Source organism: Rhinoraja longicauda, chromosome 24 (assembly GCF_053455715.1).
Source record: "Rhinoraja longicauda isolate Sanriku21f chromosome 24, sRhiLon1.1, whole genome shotgun sequence".
Lineage (NCBI taxonomy): Eukaryota > Metazoa > Chordata > Chondrichthyes > Rajiformes > Arhynchobatidae > Rhinoraja > Rhinoraja longicauda.
The window spans coordinates 31811336-31837416 of NC_135976.1; the positions used below are offsets into that span (position 1 = coordinate 31811336).

Here is a 26081-nt window from a genome sequence, read left to right on the forward strand (position 1 = left end):
TTTATTTATTTATTATTTATCTATCATTTATTTTCAATAATTTTCCTGTTTTTTTTTACCCCTCCACTAAGAATACCACATCCTTCCTAGTTATTCTATCTCGTTGCTTCAGGCGAGTTTATTGAGACTAACAGGCACCCTGTAGAATCATTGGGACGAGACTCTGCAAGACAGACACACATTTTGTTCTGACAGATCGAGACCCTTATTAACTGAGATAAAAATCGCCCAGAAAATTGAGACTTGAATGACTGACGAGAGGAACACGAGAGAGAGGGGGGGGGGGGGGGGGGGGGGGGAGAGGGGCACTGAGAAGGCAGTGCAGAAATATCCTGTTGACAGACACACACACCTCTTGTTGAGACGAGGTGCACTCATCTTTCTCAAACTTAAATAATAACCTCTAGACTGATTTTATCTAAAAGGCTTATCTCAGGCGGTTGTACAAAGTGGAGTGAGACAAAGATTCGGTGGGTGTTATTGTTGAGAGAAGGTGGTGAATTGTAAACTAGGAAGCCAAGGGATTTTCGACGTTCTGCCTTTACACAAGAGGCCTCGACCCGAAAAGTCACCTATTCCTTTTCTGCAGAGATTACTCCTGACCCGTTGAGTTACTCCAGCACTCTGTGTCTATCTTTGGTTGAGGGAAGGGGCCTGGCTTCGAGCCAGAACTGAACCATCCTACAAATAACTAGAGAGTGGTCCTGATTTACCATATACCTCATTACAGACCATCGGACTATTTTTAATCGGACTATACGGGACTTTATCTTGCACTAAACGTTATTCCCTTTATTCTGTATCCGTACACTGTGGACGGCTTGTGTGTAATCAGGCATAGTCTTTCTGCTGACTGGATAGAATGCAATAAAACAGCTTTACACTGTACTTTGGTATACATGACAATAAACTACACTAAACTAATCCTTGCATGCTGAGTACTTGGAGTTTGCACATTCTCTCCAGTTTCCACCCACATCTCAAACAGGGGCTGTTAAGTGAATTAGCTGCTGGTGTGGGTAAATGGTAAAGGGTATCAATGAGGAGGGTTAGACAAAGTGTTGGAGCAACTCTCAATAGGCCAGGCAGCATCTCTGGAGACAAAGGATGTCTAGCGTTTCGGGTCGGGTCCCTCCTTCAGACTGGAAGTATAGGAGAGGGATCTGGAGGTGGGAGAAGGCCAGAACGAAGCAGGCCCGACCACAGATGACCAAGGCAGGGTGGAGCCCACAATGGCCGAATGATGGCTGTGAAAGAGGTGATAAGGATGCGAACAGTGGAACTAGTAAGATGACTAAGGTGGGAGGGGGGAGGGAGGGAATCGGGGTCTCTGGCGCTGTGAGGCAGCAGCTCTACCAGCTGCGCCACCGTGCCGCACACATGCAGATGATAAAACGTCCATTTTCCTGTCGTATGATTACAGTTAACAGCATTTTATCAGGATGCATCACAGCTTCGTTTGGGAACAGATCCACTCAAGACCACAAGAAATTGTAGCGAATTATGGACGCAGCCCAGACCATCACGCAAACCAACCTCCCTTCCATTGACTCCATCTACACCTCACACTGCCTCGGCAAGGCCAGCAGCATAATCAAGGACGAGTCGCACCCTGGCCACTCCCTCTTCTCCCCCCTCCCATCGGGCAAAAGGTACAGAAGTGTGAAAACGCACACCTCCAGATTCAGTTGACAGTTTCTTCCCAGCTGTTAACAGGCAACTGAACCATCCCACCAAACCCAGAGAGCTGTGCGGAACTACTACTAAGAGCGCAGCGGTAGAGTTGCTGCCTCACAGCGCCAGAGACCCGGGTTTGATCCTGGTTACGGGTGTTGTCTGTACGGAGATTTTGCGTTCTTCCTGTGACCATGTGGGGTTTTTCCAAGATCTTTGATTTCCTCCCATATTCCAAAGACGTACAATTGGCTTGGTATAAGTATAAATTGTCCCAAGTGCGTGTAGGATAGTGTTAGTGTGCGGGGATCGCTGGTCGGTGCGGACTCGCTGGGCTGAAGGGCCTAATTCTGCTCCTATCACATGATCAGAATTTCCTGGGTAGACACAAAATGCCGGAGTAACTCAGCGGGTCAGGCAGCATCCCAGGAGAGAAGGAATGGGTGACGTTTCGGGTCGAGACCCTTCTTCAGACTGAAGGCTTCCTGGCCTTATCTTGCAAGAAACTTTATTCCCTTATCATGTTTCTGCACATGGTAAATGGTTCAATTGTATTAATTGTCTTTCCGCTGGCTGCTCAGCACGCAACAAAAAGCTTTTCACTGTACCTCAGTACACGTGACAATAAACTGAACTGAACTGAGCAGTTGGAGCCAGGACTGGTCTCGCCTGGCGCTCTGACAAACAAACAAACCGCGCCACACAGAATTGGGCCCCGTGCCAACAAGGTAGAAGGAACCCCAGGCCATATCACCTGCCTTCTCTTCACATCCCCTCAGCTTAGCTCGCTCGGCATTGCCAGCACCCGGCGGCTCCGGGGAAAGGTTTGCGTGTTAAACCTCTCCCGACCAACACTCACACCGACACAGAGAGAACCACTGGGACTTGAGACGCGTCCAATTGTAACAGCAAGCAGACAGACCCGCTCCTTCTCGCCACAGATGTTGCCTGTCCCGCTGAGCTACTCCAGCAGTTTGTATCCGCGACGGCCAGAATCTGAAGAAGGGTGTTGACCCGAAACGTCGCCTGTGCATCCCCCACCCATCAACCCACCACCCCACAGATGCTACCCGACCCGCTGAGTTTGTCTTACCCCTGACTCTCAGTCTGAAGAAGGGTCTCGACCCGAATCGCCACCTCCAACTTCTCTCCAGAGATGCTGCCCGACCCGCTGAGTTACTCCAGCTTTTTGTGTCTATTTTCGGTTGAAACCAGCACCTGCAGTTCTCTCCTCCAACGAGTTCCTCCGGCACTGTGTGTTTCTGTGTGTGTGGTTTTTGCAAGTTTGTCGCTGACCCGCTGAATTCCTCCAGGACTTTGTGTTTCGTTTTTTTCCCCAAAAATTTGGAGCCTCGGAAATTGCAAGAAGTTCAACTTATTGTGAAAGTTTCAAAGACTTATTTTTAAAAACTTTAACTTATTAAAGTTTTAAACTTAGAAAAAGAAAAGTTTTGAATCAACCTGCGTTACTTAGAGGTTTGTGGCGGCATTTGGGAAGATTTTAACACAAACCTCCTCATCTACTGACTTGCCTATACGTTAATTTTTTTTTAAGTTTAAAAGACATTAAAAAACTTTAACTTCTTAAAGTTTGTAACTCTTTAAAAAAACGTTTTGAATCATCCTGCGCTCCATTGAAGTTCGTGGCAACAGCTGAGAAAATTATAACGCGACCTCCTTATCTACTGGCTTAGAAAAGTTTTAAAGACTTGATTTGAAACTTTAACTTAAAGTTTGTACCCCTTAAAAAAACGTTTTGAATCATCGTGAGGTCCATTGAGATTCCAGGCAGCAATTGAGAAAATTATAACGCGACCCCCTTATCTACTGGCTTAGAAAAGTTTTTAAAACTTTCTTGGAAACTTTAACTTCTTAAAGTTTGTACCTCTTAAAAAACGTTTTGAATCACCGTGAGGTCCATTGAGATTCCTGGCAGCAATTGAGAAAATTATAACGCGACCTCCTTATCTACTGGCTTAGAAAAGTTTTAAAGACTTGATTTGAAACTTTAACTTCTTAAAGTTTGTACCTCTTAAAAAAATATTTTGAATCATCCTGCGCTCCATTGAGATTCCTGGCAGCAATTGAAAAAAATATAACTTGACCTCCTTATCTACTGACTTGTAAATATCTTTTAAAACTTTAACAACGTTTGTTTTTTTAAGGTTTTGACTCAACGTGCGCTCCACCGAGGTTCGCGGCTGTAATTGGGGAGGTTTTAATGCGACCTCGGTCTGCTGACGGCCGTGGTCGAGGTGTCCCTGTGGATGTTGTGTTGCTCGGAGCCGCCGGCGCGCCCGGCCCGCAGGAGCGCATGGATAGTTGGCGCCCTGACCCACTACTTCGGCTCGGACAGCGCTCAGGAGGACAACAACGAGATCGTGGTGCTGGCGACTGGGGCCGACCAGTACCTGCAGGAGATCTTCCATCACTTGAGCTACCAGGGAGACGGGCTAGTCTCGGCCGAGGACTTTCGGCTGCTCTGCTCAGTCCTGGACTTGGCGAGGGACGAAGAAGAAGAGGAGACGACCTTGCTGAGCGGGCTGCCGGACTCGGTCACTTTCCGCCAGTTCCACGCCAGGCTGTGCGGTCACTTCCACCGGAGAGCCGGCGACGAGGCCGGGAGGCTGCCGGTGGGGGACCAGACGGAGCATGTGGAGAGGCAGATCCGCTTGAGATGTCCCAGGCGGCGGAGGAAGAAGAAGTGCGTCTCTTTCGACCTCGCCAAAGGCTGGGGAGAGAAGCAGGGGCGCGGGGGGTCCGGTCCTGATCTCCAGCCGGGTCCGAGCCCCTGGGGAGACGAGGAGGCGAGTCCGAGCGCCCTGGAGTTGGAGAACGCCAGCCTGCGGGAATTAGTGGAGGATCTCCGGGGCGCCCTGCAGGGCAGCGACGCGCGGTGCCTGGCGCTCCAGGTCGCCCTGCACAAGGTCTACACCTGGCCGGGGAAAGAGCCACCTGAGCGGAGGGAAGCGCCCGGCCGCGGCTGCCCGGGGTTCAGGAGCGTGTTGAGGGAACTGGAGCTGATCAGGGAATCGAGGGACGGTCAGGTCCTGGAGGCCATCAGGTTCAACCAGCGACTGGAAGAGGAGATGAAGCGGGCTCACGGTTTGGTCGCCCGCTGGGAGCGGTCGGTGGCCACACTCCGAGGCTGCCTTGCCCAAGTCAGGAGGAAGGCGGAGACGGCGAGATCCCAGCTACTGGAAGCCCTGGAGAAGGTGAGGCAGCTGGAAGCCGAGGCCAAACGGATCCCAGTCCTACAGAGAAGAGTCGAAGAACTGGAACGGTGCAGGTCAGTGCAAGGTCATAAGAGATAGGAGCAGAGTTAGGCCATTCGGCCCCATCAAGTCCAGCCCCCCCCCCCCCATTCAATAATGGCTGATCTATCTCTCCCTCTCAACCACTGCCTTCTCCCTGACACTGATGAAACTTGGCCTCCACAGCCTTCTGTGGCAGAATTCCACAGATTCACCACCCTCTGACTTAAAAAGTGACTCCTCGTCTTCCTTCCTTTATTTCTGAGGCTATGACCTCTAGTCCGAGACTCTCCCACCCTTAGGAGAGATAAGCCCACACACGGGGCCAGGGGAGACAGGCCACTTGGCCTGACCTGTCCAGTTTGTCCATTTCAGATCATAACGATCATAATTCGAGCACCAGAGGACATAGGTTTATGGCAAAGGGAGAATGATATAATAGGAATCTGAGGGGTAACTTTTTCCAACAAAGACTGGTGGGTGTATGGGATGAGCTGCCAGAGGTAGTAGGCGAGGCAGGGACTATTGCAACGTTTAAGAAACATTTAGACAGGTAAATGGATAGGACAGGTTTAGAGGTAAATAGGCCAAATGCAGGCAGGTGGGACTAGTGTAGCTGGGACGTGTTGGTCGGCATGGGCAGGTTGGGCCGAAGGGCCTGTTTCCACACTGTATCACTCCAACTATTTTCTTAGTAAAAGTTTTTTTTTCCATTTTCGCCGTTTATCTTTTGCCTTGCTTTTTTTATTGTGTTCCCTGGTCCTTGAACCACCTGCTAATGGGAACATCTTTCCTCGGGTTCCACTCACTGAAGTCGCCCTGGTCTTGTCCACCTCTATCTGTTCTTCACCAAGGGTCACCACGCCTGCTTTTCCACTCCAAACCTGTTTGTACGTTCTCCCTGTGACCGGGTGAGTTTTCTCCGGGTGCTCTGGTGTCCTCCCACATTCCAAAATGCCTACCGGGTTTTTAGGTTAATTGGCTTCTGAAGATTGTAGAATTGTCCCTTGAGAGTGTGTCGGTTGGTGCTAGTTTACCGGCGATCGCTGGTTGGCATGGACTCAGTTGGCTGAAGGACTTGTTTCCATGCTGTATCTCCAAAGTATAAAGAACAATAAAGCACAGAGTCTGAAGAAGTGTCTCGACCCGAAACGTCACCCATTCCTTCTCTCCTGAGATGCTGCCTGACCTGCTGAGTTACTCCAGCATTTTGTGAATAAATACCTTTGATTTGTACCAGCATCTGCAGTTATTTTCTTACAATACAGCACAGGAACAGGTCCTCCAGCTCAAGATATCTGTGCCAAACATAATGCCAAGATAAACCAGCCTGGGTAAGGGTGGCAGATTTACTTCTCCAATAGACAGAACATAGAACAGTGCAACACAGGAACAGGACCGACGGCCCACAATGTTTTCTGCTGAACATGATGCTAAGATAAATTGATCTCATCTACCTTCATGTGAACCATATCCATCCATTCTCTGCATATCTATGCGTCTGTCCAAAAGCCTCTTAAATGTACCTGTCGTACCTGCCCCCACCACCATCCCTGGCAGTACATTCCAAGCTCCCACCACCCTCTGTGTAATAAAGAAACAAGGTGGGTTTGGATCACGTGCAGACAGAGGAGATTAGTTTAACTTGACATCAACGTGTTCAGCATGGACATTGTGGGCCGAAGGGCCTGTTTCTGCGCTATCCTGTCTGGGAAGGGTATCTGCCATCCTTGTCCAGTCAAGCCAATGCAAGTGTTTAGTTTAGTATAGTTTAGAGTACAGCCTCTAAACAGGCCATTCGCCCCACCAAGCGCACCACCCAACGATCCCCGCTCAGGTGCAGCAGGCAGCATGCAGGTACAGCAGGCAGTGAAGAAAGCCAATGGAATGTTGGCCTTCATAACAAGAAGAGTTGAGTGTAGGAACAAAGAGGTCCTTCTGCAGTTGTACAGGGCCCTAGTAAGACCGCACCTGGAGTACTGTGTGCAGTTTTGGTCTCCAAATTTGAGGAAGGATATTCTTGCTTTTGAGGGCATGCAGCGTAGGTTTACTAGGTTAATTCCCGGAATGGCGGGACTGTCATATGTTGAAAGACTGGAGCGACTAGGCTTGTATACACTGGAATTTAGAAGGATGAGAGGATGAGAGGAGATCTTATCGAAACGTAGAAGATTATTAAGGGGTTGGACACGTTAGAGGCAGGAAACATGTTCCCAATGTTGGGGGAGTCCAGAACAAGGGGCCACAGTTTAAGAATAAGGGGTAGGCCATTTAGAACTGAGATGAGGAAAACCTTTTTCAGTCAGAGAGTTGTGAATCTGTGGAATTCTCTGCCTCAGAAGGCAGTGGAGGCCAATTCTCTGAATGCATTCAAAAGAGAGCTTGATAGAGCTCTTAAGGATAGTGGAGTCAGGGGGTATGTGGAGAAGGCAGGAACGGGGTACTGATTAAGAATGATCAGCCATGATCACATTGAATGGCAGTGCTGGCTCGAAGGGCCAAATGGCCTCCTCCTGCACCTATTGTCTATTAGCACCATCCTACATGCCAGATCCCCGCAGATTAGCACCATCCAACACGCCAGAGACAATTTTACCAAGCCAATGAACCCACAAACCTGTACGTCTTTGGAGTGTGACAATAGACAATAGACAATACATGAAACATGAAATTAAAGTGAAATGACTACACATGATTACATCTGAACTCAATCTGGAGAAGGGTCTTGACCCGAAACGTCATCCATTCCTTGTCTCCAGAGATGTTGCCCACTGAGTTACTCCAGCATTTTGTGTCTATCTTCGGTGTAAACCAGCATCTGCAGTTCCTTCCTATACATAATTACAATCAAGCCTTCCACAGTATACAGATGCAGGATAAAGGGAATAACATTTAGCGTAAGATAAAATCCAGTAAATTCCAATTAAAGATAGTCTGAGGGTTTCCAATGAGGTCACATTCATTGTAACTAACGTTCATTATAGGGTCTGGAGTTTGAAAGCAGGTATGGCAATATAGCGAGCATATGTAAATTGAGAGTTTGCAAATAAAGAAATGCCCGCATGTGGTTAACTGCCTCTCAAAGCAAGGTGCAATTAGGCATGGACAATAGGTGATGAAATGTGAACAATTTTCTCCCTCTTTCTGTCACAATAAGCTTTAGTTTAGTTTAGATTAGAGTGGCACGGTGGCACAGCAGACGAGTTGCTGCCATACAGCGCTTGCAATGCCAGAGACCCGGGTTCGATCCTGTCTATGGGTGTTGCCTGTACTGGGTTTGTACGTTCTCCCCGTGACCCCATGGGTTTTCTCCAAGATCTTCGGTTTCCTCCCACACTCCAAAGACGTTTAGGTTTGTAGGTTAATTGGCTTAGGTTTGTATACTTGGTATAAGTGTAAATTGTCCGTAGTGTGTGGAGGCTTGTGTTAATGTGTGGGGATCACTGGTCGGTGTGGACTCGGTGGGCCGAAGGGCCTGTTTCCACGCTGTATCTCTAAACTAAACAAAAAAAATTAGAGATACAGCATTGAGACAGACCCTTCAGCCCTCCGAGTCCATTGTTCACACTAGCTCTGTTATCCCATTTTCCCATCCACTCCCGACACACAAGGGGCAGTTTTACAGTGGCCAATTAACTTGCAAACCCACATGTCTTTGGGACGTGGGTGGCAACTGGAGCACTGGTGGCAGCACGTTGGCACAGCGGTAGAGTTGCTGCCTTACAGCGCCAGAGACCCGGGTTCGATCCTGGCTACGGGTGCTGTCTGTACAGAGTTTGTATGTTCTCCCTGTGGTTTCTTCTGGATGCTTCGGTTTCCTCCCACAGTCCAAAAACCGACAGGTTTGTAGGTTAATTGGCTCCTGTAAATTGTCCCCAGAGCGCAGGATAGAGAGTGTGTAGGTCACTTATGTTAATGATTATTGACTCGTGTTAAAAGTGTTTAAATGAAATTAATTCATGTTAATGATTAAATACATTGAAATTAGTTCAATTATTTAAAAAGAAAATTCAATTACTTAGAAAGTTAGCGATCTCCCTTGTCTTCCATTTCGCTGGTGTTCTCAGGCTCAGGTTTAGTTTAGTGTAGAGATACAGCGTGGAAACAGGCCCTTCAGCCCACCGAGTCCATGCCGACCAGCGATCCCCGTACAACTGCACTATCCTATACACCAGGGACAATTTACAATTTTTAACCAAAGCCAATTCCTCCTACAAACCTGTCGGTTGATTGATGTGGGAAGAGACTGGAGCACCCAGAGAAAACCCACGTGGTCACAGGGAGTACAAGTACCTTGGAGTGTACCTGTACTAGTCCAGGAACGCTAAGGCCCTGCACACGAAGGGACAGAGCCACCTGTACGTTTTGAGATGGCTCCGCTCCTTCATCGTCTGCAGCAAGATGCTGCAGATGTTCTACCAATCGGTCGTAGCCAGTGCCATCTTCTTCGCTGCCATGTGCCGGGGCAGCAGGGCGAAGGCCGTGGATGGCAACAGGATCAACAAGCTCATCAGGAAGGGGGGGGGCCGAGTTGGATTCACGGGAGGTGGTCTTGGAGGGGAGGATGCTCCTCAAACTGGGGAGCACCCTGGACAATCCAGCTCACCCCCTCCATGACACACTGGTCAACCTGAGGAGCACCTTCAGCAACAGACTGGTTCCACCAAGATGCAGCACAGAACGCCACAGGAGATCCTTCTTCAATCTGTACAACTCCTCCCCCTTCTGTCGTGGGGTAGACAGAAAATTACTATTATGATTATGACTCCCCCCCCCCCCCCCATTCTTTGCACATCCCCATTCCTTTAAACTCATCACTTTAACTTCATGTTTCATGTATTTTGTATTTTTATAACTGGGATAAATAAAGTTCTATCGTATTGCATCGGCAACTAATGAACTCCCTACTGACAGCATCCACGGTCAGGATCGAACCGGGTCACTGGCGCTGTGAGGCAGCAACTCTATCGCTGCGCCATCATGCCGCCCAGGTCTGGTGAGAAAATGTCCTCAGAATATAAGGACGTACCTTTCGAAAGGAGATGTGGAGGAAATTCTTCGGCCAGAGGGTGGTGAATCTGTGGGATTCATTGCCACAGACGGCAGTGGAGGCCAAATCAATATTATTAAGGCGGAGCTGACAGAATGTTGATTAGTATTGGTGTCAGGGGTTATAGCAAGGGGGCAGGAGAGCGGGGTTGAGATGGAAAGACAGATCAGCCATGATTGAATGGCAGAGTAGACTTGATGGGCTGAATGGCCTAATTCTGCTCCAATAACTTATGAACATAATAAACAAAAACAAAATCAATAGACTAATAAACCCTTTCTCCGCTATCTGCAAATTCTTGTCTAATATTTTTTTGTTGCGCTAAATTGAAGGATAAAATGTAATTTTTAGTTCAGTTTATTTTCACGTGTATCGAGTGAAAAGCTGTTGTGTGCCAAATAGTCAGCGGAAAGACAATACATGATTACAATCGAGCCATTTGCAGTGTATAGATACATAAGGGAATTGAAAGAATCAAGAGTGGGATTAATTGTCACATATATCAACAATGGATCAATGAATTTGTTACTTGCTGCAGCTAACAGTCCTGATAACCATGTATATCATTAATTCATATAACATATAATAAACAAAAATTCAATAAATAAGTAAACCTCGGCTAGCTCAAATTCCTGGACGATCTTTTTCTAGTGGTGCTAAATTGAGGGATGAAGTGTAATTGTGTGGGAGAACATCAGAATACAATAAAATTTGTAGGAAGGAACTGCAGACGCTGGTTTAAACTGAAGATAGACACAAAATGTTGGAGTAACTCAGCGGGTCAGACAGCATGTCTGGAGAAAAGGAATAGGTGACGTTTTGGGTCAAGACCCTTCAACTCACAACTCAGCAGTACGAATATTGATTTCTCTAACTTCAAGTAACCCTTGCATCCCCTCTCTCTCTCCGTTCCTCCCCCACACAAGTCGTCGGGTTCAAAGTCGGCTTGGTGAGTTTCATTATCTGTGACTTGTTTTCACCTAGCCCACGGCTAACAATGGCTTGTTTCTTTTATCATCATTACTTTTTTGCATATCACTCATTCTCGCCAACAGTTTGTCTGTCTTTTCGTCTTTTTTGTTATTTTTAGTGTGTTTTAAACGTATGTGTTAATGTTCTGGTTTGTTTTATGTGGGGAGTGGGGGAAACTTTTTTCAATCTCTTACCTTGCCGGAGATGCAATTATTTTCTGGATCGTATCTCCGATCGCTCTGTGGCCTAACATCATGGAGCTGGCGGCCTTGCTCGAGACTGACTTTGTGCCCCACCGCGGCGCCGTGATCGGAGCCTGCGATCCCTTGCCTGGGATCGACGCTCCAACCGCGGCCTGCGGATTTCAACATCGAGCTCACAGACTCGGGTAGAGACTGATGTTGGGAAGCTCAAAGCCCCACGAGGTATGACTGTATGGCAAATCAAATTCCTCGTATGTTGCAAAACATACTTGGCTAATAAATTACTATTATGATCATGATTATCATTTGTTCTCTGTCTCTCTACATCACCGTCTGTATCTCCCATTTCCCTTTCCCCTGACTCTCAGTCTGAAGAAGGGTCTCGACCCGAAACGTCACCCATTCCTTCCCTCCAGAGTTGCTGTCTGACCCGCTGAGTTACTCCAGCTTTTTGTGTCTACCTTCAGCAGAATATAATGAATTGTGTACAGTGAAATAAAGAACATGGTGAAATTGAAAATAATTGAATAGCTTTAATCCAGTGAATCAATGCTCATTCTACCATGCACGCATGCATTAAATGGCAATCAGTCTGTATTGTGAGGTTCATCTTTGAACAAGGCAGCTGCTAAGGGACTAATGCATCTCTCATAACCCCATGAACAATAGTGCGATGAAAGTCATCGCATGTGTCTTTCAAGTGAGTGAAGTGGGCGTCCACTTGCTTTGTGTTTTCCAACAGGTTTTTGTGAACGTTAACGGCTGCTTTACAGCAAGCCCACGGCAGCTTGTAACACACCATTCGCTGGCAGGAATGAAGCGCAGGCTCGGCAATCGTTCCGCTGAACACCTCGGTTCAGTCCGCCGAGCCCTGCCTGATCTCCCGGTTACTAAACACTTTAACTCCCCCTCCCATTCCCACACAGACCTTTCTGTCTTGGGCCTCCTCCACTGTCAGAGTTAGGCCCAACGCAAATTGGAAGAACATCTCCTCATATTTTGCTTGGGCAGCTTACACCCCAGCGGTATGAATATTGACTTCTCTAACTTCATAACCCTTGCTTTCCCACTCTCTCCACCCCTCCTCAATCCTAGTTCTCCGACCAGTTTATCTGTCCTCCTGATTAAATGTTATCTTATATGCATCGTTGTCAACTTCCCCAGCTAACAACAATCTACTCTACATTTTCCTTGATCGTCGTCCCCTTTGATCTCTCGTTTTCACACCTTACCTTTGCATATCTGTTTCTCCCTCTCCCCTGACTCTCAGTCTAAAGAAGGGTCTCGACCCGAAATGTCACCCATTCCTTCTATCCAGAGATGCTGCCTGTCCCGCTGAGTTACTCCAGCATTTTGTGTTGATCTTCGCTGTAAACGAGCATCTGCAGTTCCTTCCCGCACATATCCATCTGTTAATAACCACTCTGAGGCAGCTGAGATTCCCAGTCCTGATAGAACAAGTCTATGTCTCACTTATAGATTAAATAGGTAACTCACAAATAGATGACAATCTCCTGACTAATTTAATCCTTACTTTTGGACTTATGAGTTATAGAGTCATAGTCTCACAGCGTGGAAACAGCCCAACGTGCCCACACCAACCAACATGTCCCTTCTGCACTAGTCCCACCTGCCTATGTATGGTCCATATCCCTCTAAACCTGTCCTATCCAAGTACCTGTCTAAATGTTTCTTAAACGTTGTGATTATCCCTGCCTCAACTACCTCCTCCGGCAGCCTGTTGCATATGTCAACCATCCTTCATGTGAAAAAGTTACCCCTCGGGTTCCTATTAAATCATCACCCCATCATCTTAAACCTATGTCCTCTGGTTCTCGATTCCCCTACTCTGGGCAAGAGACTCTGTGCGTCTACTCGATCTATTCCCCTCATGATTTTGTACACCTCTATAAGATCACCCCTCATCCTCCTGCGCTCCAAGGAATAGAGTCCCAGCCTGCTCAACCTCTCTCTACTTTACTGGTTTTTCATTGAGTTAGGCCCACAACACCTCGGGAAGGCGCAACGGTTAGTACTCAATTAATACTGAGCACTAACATTAATATTAAGTCTGAAGTAGGGTCTCATTCCTTTTCTCCAGAGATGCTGTCTGTCCCGCAGAGTTACTCCAGCTTTTTGTGTCTATGTTTTAAACCAGCATCTGCAGTTCCTTCCTACACAATACTAAATTAGTACTACAATAATACTAAATTAGTACCATAGTCAATACTCAAGCCCAATATTGAGGAGATGCAATACTGTCAGCACCCTTTCTCCTAGGAGTCCAGAACCAGGGGTCACATTTTAAGAATAAGAGGTAGCCCATTTAGGACTGAGATGAGGAAAAAAAATTCACCCAGAGAATTGTGAATCTGGAATTCTCTGCCACACAATCCTTATTGTTTTGTTGTGTTTATGCTTTATTCTGAATTGTTAACTGTATGTTTGTGTTGTCATTTGTGAGCGGAGCACCAAGGCACATTCCTTGTATATGCACATATTTGGCCAATAAACGTTTTCATTCATTCAAGGGAGTGGAGGCCAATTCATTGGATGTTTTCAAGAGAGAGTTAGATTTAGCTCTAAGGGCTAAAGGAATCAAGGGATATGGGGGGGAAAAGCAGGAACTGGGTTCTGATTTTAGATGATCTGCCATGATCATATTGAATGGCAGTGCTGGCTCGAAGGGCCAAACGGCCTACTCCTGCACCAATGTTTCTATGTTCTATGTTTCTATGTTTCTTCTCGTTCACTTAGATCACAAGGGGATCGGGGCAAAGTGGTCTTGTCTGCAATGAGCCCTCCACAGGACGTCCGGAAGCACTGTACTTGCAGTCCGAGTCCGATCCAGCATCAAGCACGGAGATCTCCGGCTGGGAAAGCCGAATCGGCCATGGAGACCGGGATTTACTGCGGACCGCAGATGAAGTCTTCTTCCTGCAATGGAGGTGATTGCGGTAATGAGGAAAATACTATCTCACTTAGCAGACTAAGGCTTTAGTCTTTAGACATATGGCATGGGAATAGGCCCTTTGGCCCACCGAGTCCACGCTGACCAGCGATCACCCTATACACTGCCTCTATCCTACATGCACTGGGGATAATTTGCAATGTTTCCGAAGCCAATTATCCTACAAACCTGCAGGTCTTTGGTGTGTGGAAGGAAACTGGAGCACCCTGGAGTTAGTACCCTGTGATCACGTGGGTTTTCTCCGGGTGTCCCGGTTTCCTCCCACATCCCAAAGATGGGATGGGGGGGGGGGGGCAACAGTGAGATAATGTACCAAATCATTCCGTTGTAATTATTTAGAGATACAGCATGGAAATGGGCCCTTTGGCCCATCGAATCCACGCTGACCATCGATCACCCGTTCACACTAGTTCTATATTACCCAACTTTGTCATCCACTGCCTCCTAGTCCCTAGTGTGTGTAGAATCGTGTTAATGTGCGGGGATCGCTGGTCGGTGCGGACGTGTTGGGCCGAAGGGCCTGTTTCTGCCCTGTATCTCTAAACTAAACTACTCACTAGGGGGGGGGGGGCAATTAACAGAGGACAATTAACCTACAAACACACTCATATCTTTGGGATGCATATCAAGGAGAGGATGCAAACTCCACATATACAGCTCCTGAAGTCAGGATCGAACCCGGTCTCTGGCCTGTGAGACAGCAACTCTACCAGATCTACTGCTGTCCAATATCTCAAAAGCTGAATGCCATTGATAGTATTGAAATAATTCCTGGCTGGGACCAAGTCAGATTGGATTTGAGGAAAGCATTTAAGACCGCCCCGACTTGGCAACGACAACAGCCTGACCGCGGGAGAAGACGGCAGGGGAAGAGAAAAGACATTGTGGCCTTCCATCACAGTGAGGAGGGGACTGGAGGAGACTCACTGTGATGGATGTTTCTTTTTGTTTGGTGTTAGTTTGTGATTGTATGTGTTATTGCATTTTTATTGATTATTCTTATTGGTCTTATTGTTCAACTGCGGGTAATGTTTCATTTCACTACACATTTATATGTATGTGACAAATAAACGACTATTGACTATTGACTATTGACTTAAGGAAAACTGCAAGTAGCCCTTGCTTTCCCTCTCTCTGTTCCTCCCCCACCCTAGTTCTCCGACTGGCTTTACTGTCCTCCTGATTAAATTTTACTTTGCGTGCCTCATTGTCGCCTTCCCCTACCTAACAATGATCTATTCTACATTCTCCTTGAGCAGCGTCCACATTGATCTCTCGTTTTCACACCTTGGCCTTCCATACCTCTCGTTTCCCCTCTCCCCTGACTCTCTGAAATCTGAAGAAGGGCCTCGATCCGAAACGTCACCCCAAGAGACTTCTCCCCAAGAGATGCTGCCTGTCCCCCTGAGTTACTCCAGCATTTTCACTGTCTACATTCAACCTGACCCGCTCTTTCTACAGATGAGGAATGGTTGCTGAGGGCAGTGGAGGGCCGGGCTGCTTCTGACGAGGAAGAGGAGAGAGGTTCGGAAGATCAACCATGTCCAATGCCTGCATTGAGTGGAGACGGCTGCAACAGTGTGGAGTGAGTGAGATTCTCACCGATAAAACTCCAACGGAAAAACTAGGCCCTGATTTCCCTTTTGTGCGTCCTTTAGATACCAGAGGTTGTCCTGGTCTTAGCGTAGTTTAGAGATACAGCATGGAAACATGACCTTCAGCCAACCGAGTCCACTCCGCCTGGCGACCACCCGCTCACACTAGTTCTACATTATCCCCACTTTCGCGACCACACCCTGCACGTTAGAAGATGCAGACAAAGTGCTGGGGTAACTAAGCATCTCACATAAACCACCTCAGCCAACATCTCCGGAGAATAAGAACAGGCAGCATTTCGGGTCGGATTCCTTCTTCAGATTGAAAATAGCTTTAAACCCAGTGGTATGAATGTTAATTTCTCTAATTTTAAGTAACCCCTGCATTCCCTCTCTTCCACCCCCCCCCCCCCCCCTACTTCCCGCTGCTGGCTCGAAGGGCCAAATGGCCTCTTCCTGCACCTATTTTTCTATGTTCCCCCCCCCACCCTGATTGAATGGCGAAGTAGACTTGACGGGCCAAACGGCCTAATTCTGCTCCAATCACGAATATAGTCCGAGCCTGCTCAACCGCTCCCTATAGCTCAGGCCTGCATAAACATCCTCGTAGGTCTGACGTTAAATCTCTCTGGCTTTCAGTAGCAGTCCCAGCATCACTTTACGGCGTTTGCTCTCGTGTAACGGCAGTGGCCGTCGCCAAGGCAGAGGAGTTGTGGCCTCCAGCGAGAGGGAAGTGGACCTTGCGGCTCAACTGGAGAACAAGGAGCACCAAGTGACCAAACTCCGGGCCGACGTGGAGCAGGTAGGTAGGGCCAGCGTTCAAGGCATGTGCAGGAAGGAACTGCAGATGCTGCTTTCACCCGAAGCGAAGATAGACACAGGCTAGATGCAGGAAGATTGTTCCCGATGTTAGGGGTCGCAGTTTAAGGATAAGGGGGAAGTCTTTTAGGACCGAGATGAGAACGTTTTTTTTCACACAGAGAGTGGTGAATCTGTGGAATTCTCTGCCACAGAAGGTAGTTGAGGCCAGTTCATTGGCTATATTTAAGAGGGAGTTAGATGTGGCCCTTGTGGCTAAAGGGATCAGGGGGTATGGAGAGAAGGCAGGTACAGGATAATGAGTTGGATGATCAGCCATGATCATATTGAATGGCGGTGCAGGCTCGAAGGGCCTAATGGCCTACTCCTGCACCTATTTTCTATGTTTCGATGTTTCTAAAAAGCTGGACAGGCAGCAACTCAGCGGGACAGGCAGCACTTCTAGAGAGCAGGAATAGGTGACGCTTCGGGTCGAGACCCTTCTTCAGGTCGATTGTCGGGAGAACCAGAGAAAAAGGCAGTGATATAGAGAGATGGAGATAACTCTTCATTTTGCCTACAGAATGCATCAAGACGAGCTTTGGGAAAGATTCAAATGGTTTAGGGTGAGATTCAAATAGTTTTGGGTCAGATTGATATGTTCGATATTCAGGTTTTTGCATCTAAACTAAACTTTGCAAAACTGCAAACGGTTGTTATGCAAAACAAATTGTCTTGCTCAGACATGATTCGACACATCTGCGTTCAGTGCACGGGTTTGATGGCCTGAACTCGTGTCTTTATTTGCTCAGTGCGTGTCAACACCATTAGTCAGTGATTTTGTTGAGTTCTGCATTCAGTCTCAGGCTTTCAAATGGCCTCCTTTACATTGCCCCGTGGCTGTGTGTGTGAGACCCAGTCACTTTAACCACAGCTGCATTGTGCATCCTCGGAGTGTGTCTCCTGCAGGCTGTGTTTTTTGTAATTTTTAGTTTTAGAGATACATCGCGGAATAGTCAATAGTCAATTTATTTGTCACGTACACATAAATGTGCAGTGAAACGAAAGATTACCCACAGTCCAACAATAAGACCAATAAAAATAAGCAATAAAAATATGCAATATTTTTGCAACTGGCCCTTCGGCCCAGCGAGTCCGCACCGGCCAGCGATCCCCGCACATGAACACAGCCCTACACACACACACACTAGGGGCATTTTTTTAACATTAACACCAAAGCCTATTAACGCACAAACCTATACGTCTTTTGGAGTGCGGGAAGAAACCGAAGATCTCAGAGACAACCCACGCAGGTCACGGGGAGAACGTACAAACTCCATGACAGACAGCACCCATAGTCACGATTGTTTAATTTGTAAACTGCCGACACAGGCGGCTTTTGTTTGATCACATTTTGCTTAGTATGTTTGTATGTTTTTCTTTGGAATAAAACTTTTATATATAAAAAAAATAAAAAAAATAGTCACGATCGAACACGGGTCTCTGTAAGGCAGTAACTCTACCGCCGAGACGCCGTGAATTGGAAGTCTGACAGCCATAGGTACGCAAGGAAAAAGGACCAATAATAGGTCACCCTGGCCCCCTCAAACCAGCCCCGCCATTTAATTGGATCATGGGCTGATTTGCCCCAGGTCTCAATTCCAGTTCACATAACCCTCGATTCCTCGATCTTTCAAAAACACATCCAAAATGCACACCTCCAGATTCAGCGCCAGTTTCTTCCCAGCTGTCATCAGGCAACTGAACCATTCTCTCACCAACTAGAGAACGGTGTAGAGCCATCCCATAGGTGGATTGATCCATGCCTGACTTTCGTATTGCTGACCTGATTTATAGTCCATGCCTGGTTTTCGTAGTGTTACCTGTATTATGCTGCTGATTAAATTCGTTTGACTTTTTAACCATGAGGTGTGCCATGAGGTTTTCTCACCTGCTCTCTGCATTGTATTTATAATAAAACGCTTATATAGAAGTTAAACGACTTGTAGAAATCTACACTTCTTACAAACGGCCCTGAGCTACTTTCTTCCTCATTGGAGACCTTCAAGTTATCTTTAATCGGGCTTTACTGGACTTTATCTGGCACTAAACATTATTCCCTTAATGATGTATCTGTACACTGTGGACGGCAAGATTCTAATCATGTATAGTCCCTCCGCTGACTGGATAGAAGCAACAAAAAAGCTTTTCACTGTACCTCAGTGTACCCAGGCACTATATTAAAAAAAAACTTCCATTGACCTTGACTCACCAACCCTTTTGAGCAAGGAGCAGGTGTTTAGAGATGGGAATTCTTGAGGTCTGGAAATCAATACCTTGGAATCGGAACACAAAGTGCCAGAGGAACTCAACAGGTCAGGCAGCATTTGTGGATGGAATGGACAGGTGATGTTTTGGGTTGGGACCCTCCTTGAGACTTGTTTAATAAGTTCCTCAACCTTGACTTCACAGACCTCTACACTTTCTTCCCAATGGCAGGAAACCTTCCTGATTTTGAACCCCTCTTTTTGGAGTCTCCCGTTCTGTGAAGGAAGGTTACACCGTCCCTACTCTCCATGAGGAACGTCTACTCCAAATCCACTAGTAGATAGGGTAAATGTATGGTCTTTTACCCAGAGTAGGGGAAGCAAGAACCAGATGACAATGGTTTAATGTGTGGGGGGAAAGATTCAATAGGAACCCGAGGGGCAAATATTTTACACAAAGTGTGGTGGGTGTATGGAATGAGCTGCTAGAGGAGGTAGTGGAGGCAGGTACTATCACAATATTGAAGAAACATTTAGACAGGTACATGGATAGGACAGATTTGGAGGGATATGGGCCAAATGCAGACAGGTGGAATAAGTTACAGATGGGGCATGTTGGTTGGCGTGGGCAAGTTGAGCCAAAGGGCCTGTTTCTGTGCCTTACGTGTATGACTGTGCATAGTTATAGGAGCAGATTAGGCCATTGGGCCCATCAAATCTACTCCACCATTCATTCATGGCTGATCTATCTTTCCCTCTCAACCCCATTCTCCTGCCTTCTCCCCATATCCACTGACATCTGTACTAATCAAGATTCTCAGCCTTAACAATATCTGTTGACGGCCTCCATAGCCTTCTATGGCCATGAATTCCACAGATTCAACACCCTCGGACCAAAGAAATCCTCCACATCTCCTTTCTAAAGCTACGTCCTTTTATTCTGAGGCAATGGCCTCTAGTCCTCGGCGGTCCCACAGATGGAAACATCCTCCCCACATCCACTCTACACAGGCCTTTCACTATTTGGTAAGTTGCAATGAGGTCCCTCCTTATGCTTCTAAAACTCCAGTGACCACAGGCCCAGTGCCGTCACCACTCTATGACCACAGTCCTGGTCTGAGCTGCACCGTTTCCTCTTGCAGTTGGCTTGCTCCATGACCAAGGAACTTCAGCTGAAGGGGGAGGAGGTGGAGATGCTGCGGATGGAGGTGCAGATGGTGGAAGCGGACCGCGTGAGACTCTCGCTAGTCGAGGAGAAGCTGACCGATGTCCTCCAGCTTCTGCAACAACTGCGATTGCTGGTAATGAAAAAAAAAATTTATTTTAGAGATACAGCGCCGAAACAGGCCCTTCGGCCCACCGGGTCTGCGCCGCCCAGCGATCCCCACACATTGACACTATCCTACACCCACCAGGGACAATTTTTACATTTGCCCAGCCAATTAACCTACATACCTGTATTGGAGTATGGGAGGAAACCGAAGATCTCGGAGAAAACCCACACAGGTCACGGGGAGAACGTACAAAGTCCGTACAGACGGCGCCCGCAGTCAGGATCGAACCCGAGTCTCTGGCGCTGCATTCGCTGTGAGGCAGCAACTCTACCGCTGCGCCAGAAACATAGAAACATGGAAAATAGGTGCAGAAATGGGCCATTCGGCCCTTCAAGCCATTCAATACGATCATGGCTGGTCATCCAAAATCAGTACCCCGTTCCCGCTTTCTCCCCATATCCCTTGATTCTGTTACCTCTAAGAGCTATATCTGACTCTTTCTTGAAAACATCCAGTGAATTGGCCTCCACTGCCTTCTGTGGCAGAGAATTCCACAGATTCACAACTCTCTGGGTGAAAAAAAATTTCCGCATCTCAGTCCTAAATGGCCTACCCCTTATTCTTAAACTGTGACCCCTGATTCTGCACTCCCCCAACATTGGGAACATTTTTCCTGCGTCTAGCCTGTCCAATCCCTTAAGAATTTCACACGTTTCAAATGAATCTCTGCACTGCTCACGCAATGTAATACGTGTCTGTGGGATTCGATGAAATCCTTCAGGGGGGAGTTGGGTCTCGGGCACTTTGGGTTCCTATGCTGAAGGACATTTCATTTCTCGTTAGTGCTGGCAGATTGTGGGTCCTAACCTTCAGAATAAACCGATCATTCTCCTCGCTGTTGGACAAGTGATTCTGTTTTGAACCCAAGGCCAGTTTTAATTAGTTCACATCATGCCTGATTGCACATCCTTCAAAGAGCTGCCCAACTAACTCGCCCTTTCTCTTCATTTTGCCTACAGAATATATCAAGGCGAGCTTTGGGAAAGATTTTATTGAGCACTTTGGATGCCTGTTACAGCAATGGGCATGGTGAGTAGTCAAAGCAGTGTTTCATTCCACAATGGAGAAATAGCTGATTTACGTTGTATCGTAGTTACCGTTTAATACCTCTTGCTTTGCCAGGGACAATGGCTTCCTTGGACATGTTGAATGTGCTCCATAAAGAGTTGGTGTCATGCAAGCTACTGGGCACAGGTTCATCCCGAAGAGAAAGTCAACAAGTCTTGAAAACCTCCCTGGTGATAACATGTTAGTTATGGAAGAAGGTGGAATTCCAACCTTGATCCTCACCCAAACCATCCCTTCAACAACTAGAGAGCGGTCCTGAGCTACCACCTACCTCATTGGAGACCTCCCGGACTATCTTCAATCAGACTTTACTGGACTTTATCATGCACTGAATGTTATTCCCTTTATTCTCTATCTGAAGGCGGTGGACAGCTCGATTGTAATCTTGTATAGTCTTTCCGCTGGAGAGAAGGAATGGGTGGCGTTTCGGGCCGAGACCCTTCTTCAGACTGATGTCAGGAGACAAATGTCCCGCCCCCTCCCCTGACATCAGTCTGAAGAAGGGTCTCAACCCGAAACGCCACCCATTCCTTCTCTCCAGAGATGCTGCCTGACCCGCTGAGTTACTCCAGCATTTTGTGTCTACCTTCGATTTAAACCAGCATCTGCAGTTATTTTTCCTAAACATTTCCATGTCCCACACAAAATTAAATGGGGACGGCTAATGAAAGGACTTGCAAAATCTGGAGATATCCAAAAGAACATTGTAGCCATGGATGACCTTTTGAGTCTGTCTTGTAGGGAAATGGGAATAAAATATATTCTGCACAGCAAGGTGTTACAATGGGTAGATAAGACAAAAGGTGCTGGAGTAACTCAGCGGGTGAGGCAGGAAAAAGAGTAACTAGTTGACTTGTTTCTATCAAGCTGGTTGAGAGTGAAGGGAGGTAAAGACACTAGAAAAATGGGCAGTTCATTGCCTTCCGCATCTTGTCCATCTAAACACACTAATGATGCTTTTATATGGAGATGTGAGACACTGCAGGTGCTGGAGTCATGAGCTTAACACAAAGTGCTGGATAAACTCAGGCAACATCTGGATAGACAACATTTTGGGTTAGTACTCTTCTTAGAAGGGAGAGCAATGATGGTTTAATTCAAAAGGTGCAGCCTCTGCAGTTCAATGCTCTTCCTCATTCAGAAGCGACTGCAGATTCTGGTTTACACTGAAGATAGACACAAAACGCTGGAGTAACTCAGCAGGTCAGACAGCATCTCTGGAGAAAAGGAATAGGCGACGTTTTGGATCGAGTGAAGAAAGAATGGTCTAGACCCGAAACGTCACCTATTCCTTTTTTCCAACGATGCTGCCTGACCCGCTGAGTTACTCCAGCACTTTGTGTCTATCTTCACTGAAGGATAAGCTTAGATATTGGGTAGAACTACCATCAATTAATGTTCTACATTATTTGACTTAAAACATCCATTAAAAATGGCACTGTATCTGAAATAAAGTCATATACACTAGATTCCTCTTTGGTGCATAAACAAATCCTGGCTTTGTATTTCAAACAACAGTTTTAATTTCTGCAATTGTGTAATTTTCAATGTCTTTTTATCCATGTGTTCATGGCACTGGCTGCCTGTTGCTGTTAAACATTGCACAAGGAATTATTATTTTTAACAGCAACTGTTGCCCACTGGTGGTTAAAGCCCAATATTATTGCAGTTGCTGGTCTGGAATATTATGCATGTTTCTTTGATCGCGCAGTATGTGTGGACGGTTTTTTACAGCAAAGAATATATAATGTGTCGGAGGTTATGGGGAGAAGGCAGGTAGAAGGTAATTGCTGTTCAGACAATTGACCATGATATCTCACACTGAAAGCCAGTGAGTGTGGTTTATGTTTGCAGCAAAGCTTGGGCTGAGGTGTCTCTGCCACAGAAGCCAGTGAAGGCCAATTTACTGGATGTATTCAGGAGGGAGAGTTAGATATAGCTCTTGGGGCTAACGGAATCAAGATATATGGGTAAAAAGCAGGAACGGGGTACTGATTCTGGATGATCAGCTGGCTCGAGGGGCCGAATGGCCTACTCCTGCACCTATTTTCTATGTTTCTATGTATTGATCCTTTCCCTTGAATATCCATGCTTTTACTTTAATTTACTTCAGTGATACAGCGTGGCAATGTGGCCTACAGCCCACACTGCTCGGTACACAGCCCACTACAGGCTCGGTAGCCCACACCGACCAGCAATCACCCCATACACTAACATATACACACACTAGGGACAATTTTACATACAACAGAGGCTTTTCACTGTACCTCAGTACACGTGACAATAAACTAAACTTCAACTACACTAGCACTGTGCTACACGCTAGCACTATCCTACACACTAGGGACAATTTACAATTTTCAAGTCAAGTCAAATTTATTTGTCACATACACATACACGATGTGCAGTGAAATGAAAGTGGCAATGCCTGCGGGTTGTGCACAAAAAAGAATTACAGTTACAGCATATAAATAAAGTTAATAAGTTACTATTAGTGTCGACAAAAATTTAGTCTCTGGGGTTATAAAAGTTGATAGTCCTGATGGCCTGTGGGAAGAAGCTCCGTCTCATCCTCTCCATTTTCACAGCGTGACAGCGGAGACGTTTGCCTGATCGTAGCATCTGGAACAGTACGTTACTGGGGTGGCAGGGGTCCCTCATGATCTTGCTTGCTCTGGATCTGCACCTCCGGATGTATAGGTCCTGCAGGGGGACGAGTGTAGTTCCCATGGTGCGTTCTGCCGAACGCACTACTCTCTGCAGGGCCATCCTGTCCTGGGCAGAGCTGTTCCCAAACCAGACTGTAATGTTGCCGGACAGGATGCTCTCTACAGCCCCAGAGTAGAAGCAATGAAGGATCCTCAGAGACACTCTGAATTTCCTCAGTTGTCTAAGGTGGTAAAGGCGCTGCTTAGCCTTACCCACCAGTGCGGCAATGTGCGTTGCCCATGTCAGATCCTCTGCGATGCGGACCCCCAAGTATTTAAAACTGCTCACCCTATCCACAATAGACCCATTTATCTCCAGTGGCGTGTACGTCCTTGGATGTTTAGCCCTTCTGAAGTCCACAATCAGCTCCTTTGTTTTAGTGACATTCAAGAGGAGGCTATTGTCCTGACACCAGAGTGCCAGATCAGCCACCTCCTCCCGGTAGGCCTTCTCATCGTTGTTGGAGATCCGGCCCACCACCACAGTGTCATCAGCAAACTTGATGATGGAGTTTGAGCTGAACCTGGCCCCACAGTCATGTGTGTACAGGGAGTACAGTAGGGGGCTAAGGACGCAGCCCTGGGGGGATCCTATGTTCAGGGTGAGGGAGCTAGATGTGTGTTCCCCCATCCTGACCACTTGGGGCCTGGCAGTGAGAAAGTCCAGGACCCAGGCACACAGAGGGGTGCTAAGCCCCAGTTCCAGCAGCTTCTCAACCAGTCTGCTGGGGACTATTGTGTTGAATGCTGAACTAAAGTCAATGAACAGCATCCTCACATAGCCCCCCTGGCTGTCCAGATGAGAGAGAGCGGTGTGTAGAACCTGGGAGACCGCATCATCCGTGGACCTGTTCGGACGGTATGCGAACTGTAGTGGGTCCATGTCAATTAACCTACAAACCTGCGCGTCTTTGGAGTGTGGGAGAAAACTGGAGCACCTGGAGAAAACCCATGTGGTCACAGGATGATCGTGCAAACTCTGTATGGACAGCACCCGTAGTCCGGCGTTGTGAGGCAGTAATTCTACGGCAGTGCCACTGTGCCGTCCGTAGGCAAGGCACTGTGATAATTGTTTATGCGAGACTAGGGGAACACTGAATACTTATGGAACTATTAGTCAACAAGGAGTCAATGTTCAAAAGAAGGTGAAGATGGGAAGAACTTCAACAAGCTAAACATAGAGACACGAGAACCTGCAGATATGCCGGGATCTTGCATAGAACATAGTGCTGGAATAAATTAGCAGATCTCTGAAACGGCCCTCGACCCAAAACGTCACCTATCCTTGTCCTCAAAAGTTGCTGCCTGACCCGCTGAGTTATTCCAGCACTTTGGCTTCTAAGCTAAAAATAGTGCCCTCATAACTGATCCCCAGAGCCATCAACTGATCCCCAGAGCCAGATCTGATTTACTAGGAGCCAGTAAGGTGGCACAGTAGAGCTGATACCTCAGCGCCAGAGACCCAGGTTCGATTCTGACTACGGGTGCTGCCTGTGTGGAGTTTGTACGTTCTCACTGTGACCGCGTGGGTTTTCTCCGGGTGCTCCTGTTTCCTCCCACATTCCAAAAACGTGCTGGTTTGTAGGTTAATTGGCTTCAGTAACATTGTAAATGGTCCCTAATGTGTAGGATCGAACTAGAGTTCGGGAGATCGATGGCTAGTGTGGACCTGGTGGGCCGAAGGGCTTGTTTCCGCGCTGCATCTCTAAACTAAATTAAACAAAACTCTGCAAACAAACGTCATTATCATTGCTGGGTGGCAGGCAATAGCTTACTTTAGAGATACATTGTGAACAACAGGCCCTTCAGCCCACCGAGTCCGCACTGACCAGCAATTCCTCTACACCTGCACTATCGTACATACTAGGAACACTTTTACAATTTTTACCAAAGCCGATGAACCTACAAACCTGTACATTTTTGGAGTGTGGTAGGAAACCGGAGCACCCGGAGAAAACCCACGCCCTCACATGGAGAACGTACAAACTCTATCCAGTCAGCACCCGTAGTCAGGATAATCCCGGTACCTTGGCGCTGTAAGGCAGCAAATCGACCGCGGCAAGACCGTCCCACCCGATTACCGAACAATTCAGAACAGGAATCCCCAGCTGGTGAATGGCCTTGGTCTGGTTGATGCTCCTCAGCTCCCTGACCCTTTATTGCAATTCATCTGCAGCCAGCTTTCAC

The 26081-nt window shown here is 47.2% G+C and overlaps 1 protein-coding gene across 3 annotated transcripts in view; it reads left to right on the forward strand.

Moving 5' to 3' along the window:
- Window positions 1-21534, forward strand: part of LOC144605338 (EF-hand and coiled-coil domain-containing protein 1-like) — a 76438-nt gene extending 54904 nt beyond the window's left edge. The window contains exons 1-8 of one of the 3 annotated variants that reach the window (XM_078420470.1): window positions 3088-3150; window positions 3840-4963; window positions 13911-14110; window positions 15586-15709; window positions 16362-16521; window positions 19927-20085; window positions 21078-21147; window positions 21241-21534. In XM_078420470.1, coding sequence (XP_078276596.1) covers window positions 3942-4963; window positions 13911-14110; window positions 15586-15709; window positions 16362-16521; window positions 19927-20085; window positions 21078-21147; window positions 21241-21371 — 1866 coding nt within the window. In that variant the 5' untranslated portion in view covers window positions 3088-3150; window positions 3840-3941 and the 3' untranslated portion in view covers window positions 21372-21534. Of the gene's footprint in view, window positions 1-3087; window positions 3151-3839; window positions 4964-13910; window positions 14111-15585; window positions 15710-16361; window positions 16522-19926; window positions 20086-21077; window positions 21148-21240 lie in introns of those variants that run through there. The other 2 variants (XM_078420469.1, XM_078420471.1) reach the window with 2 other exon arrangements.
- Window positions 21535-26081: the final 4547 nt, after the last annotated feature.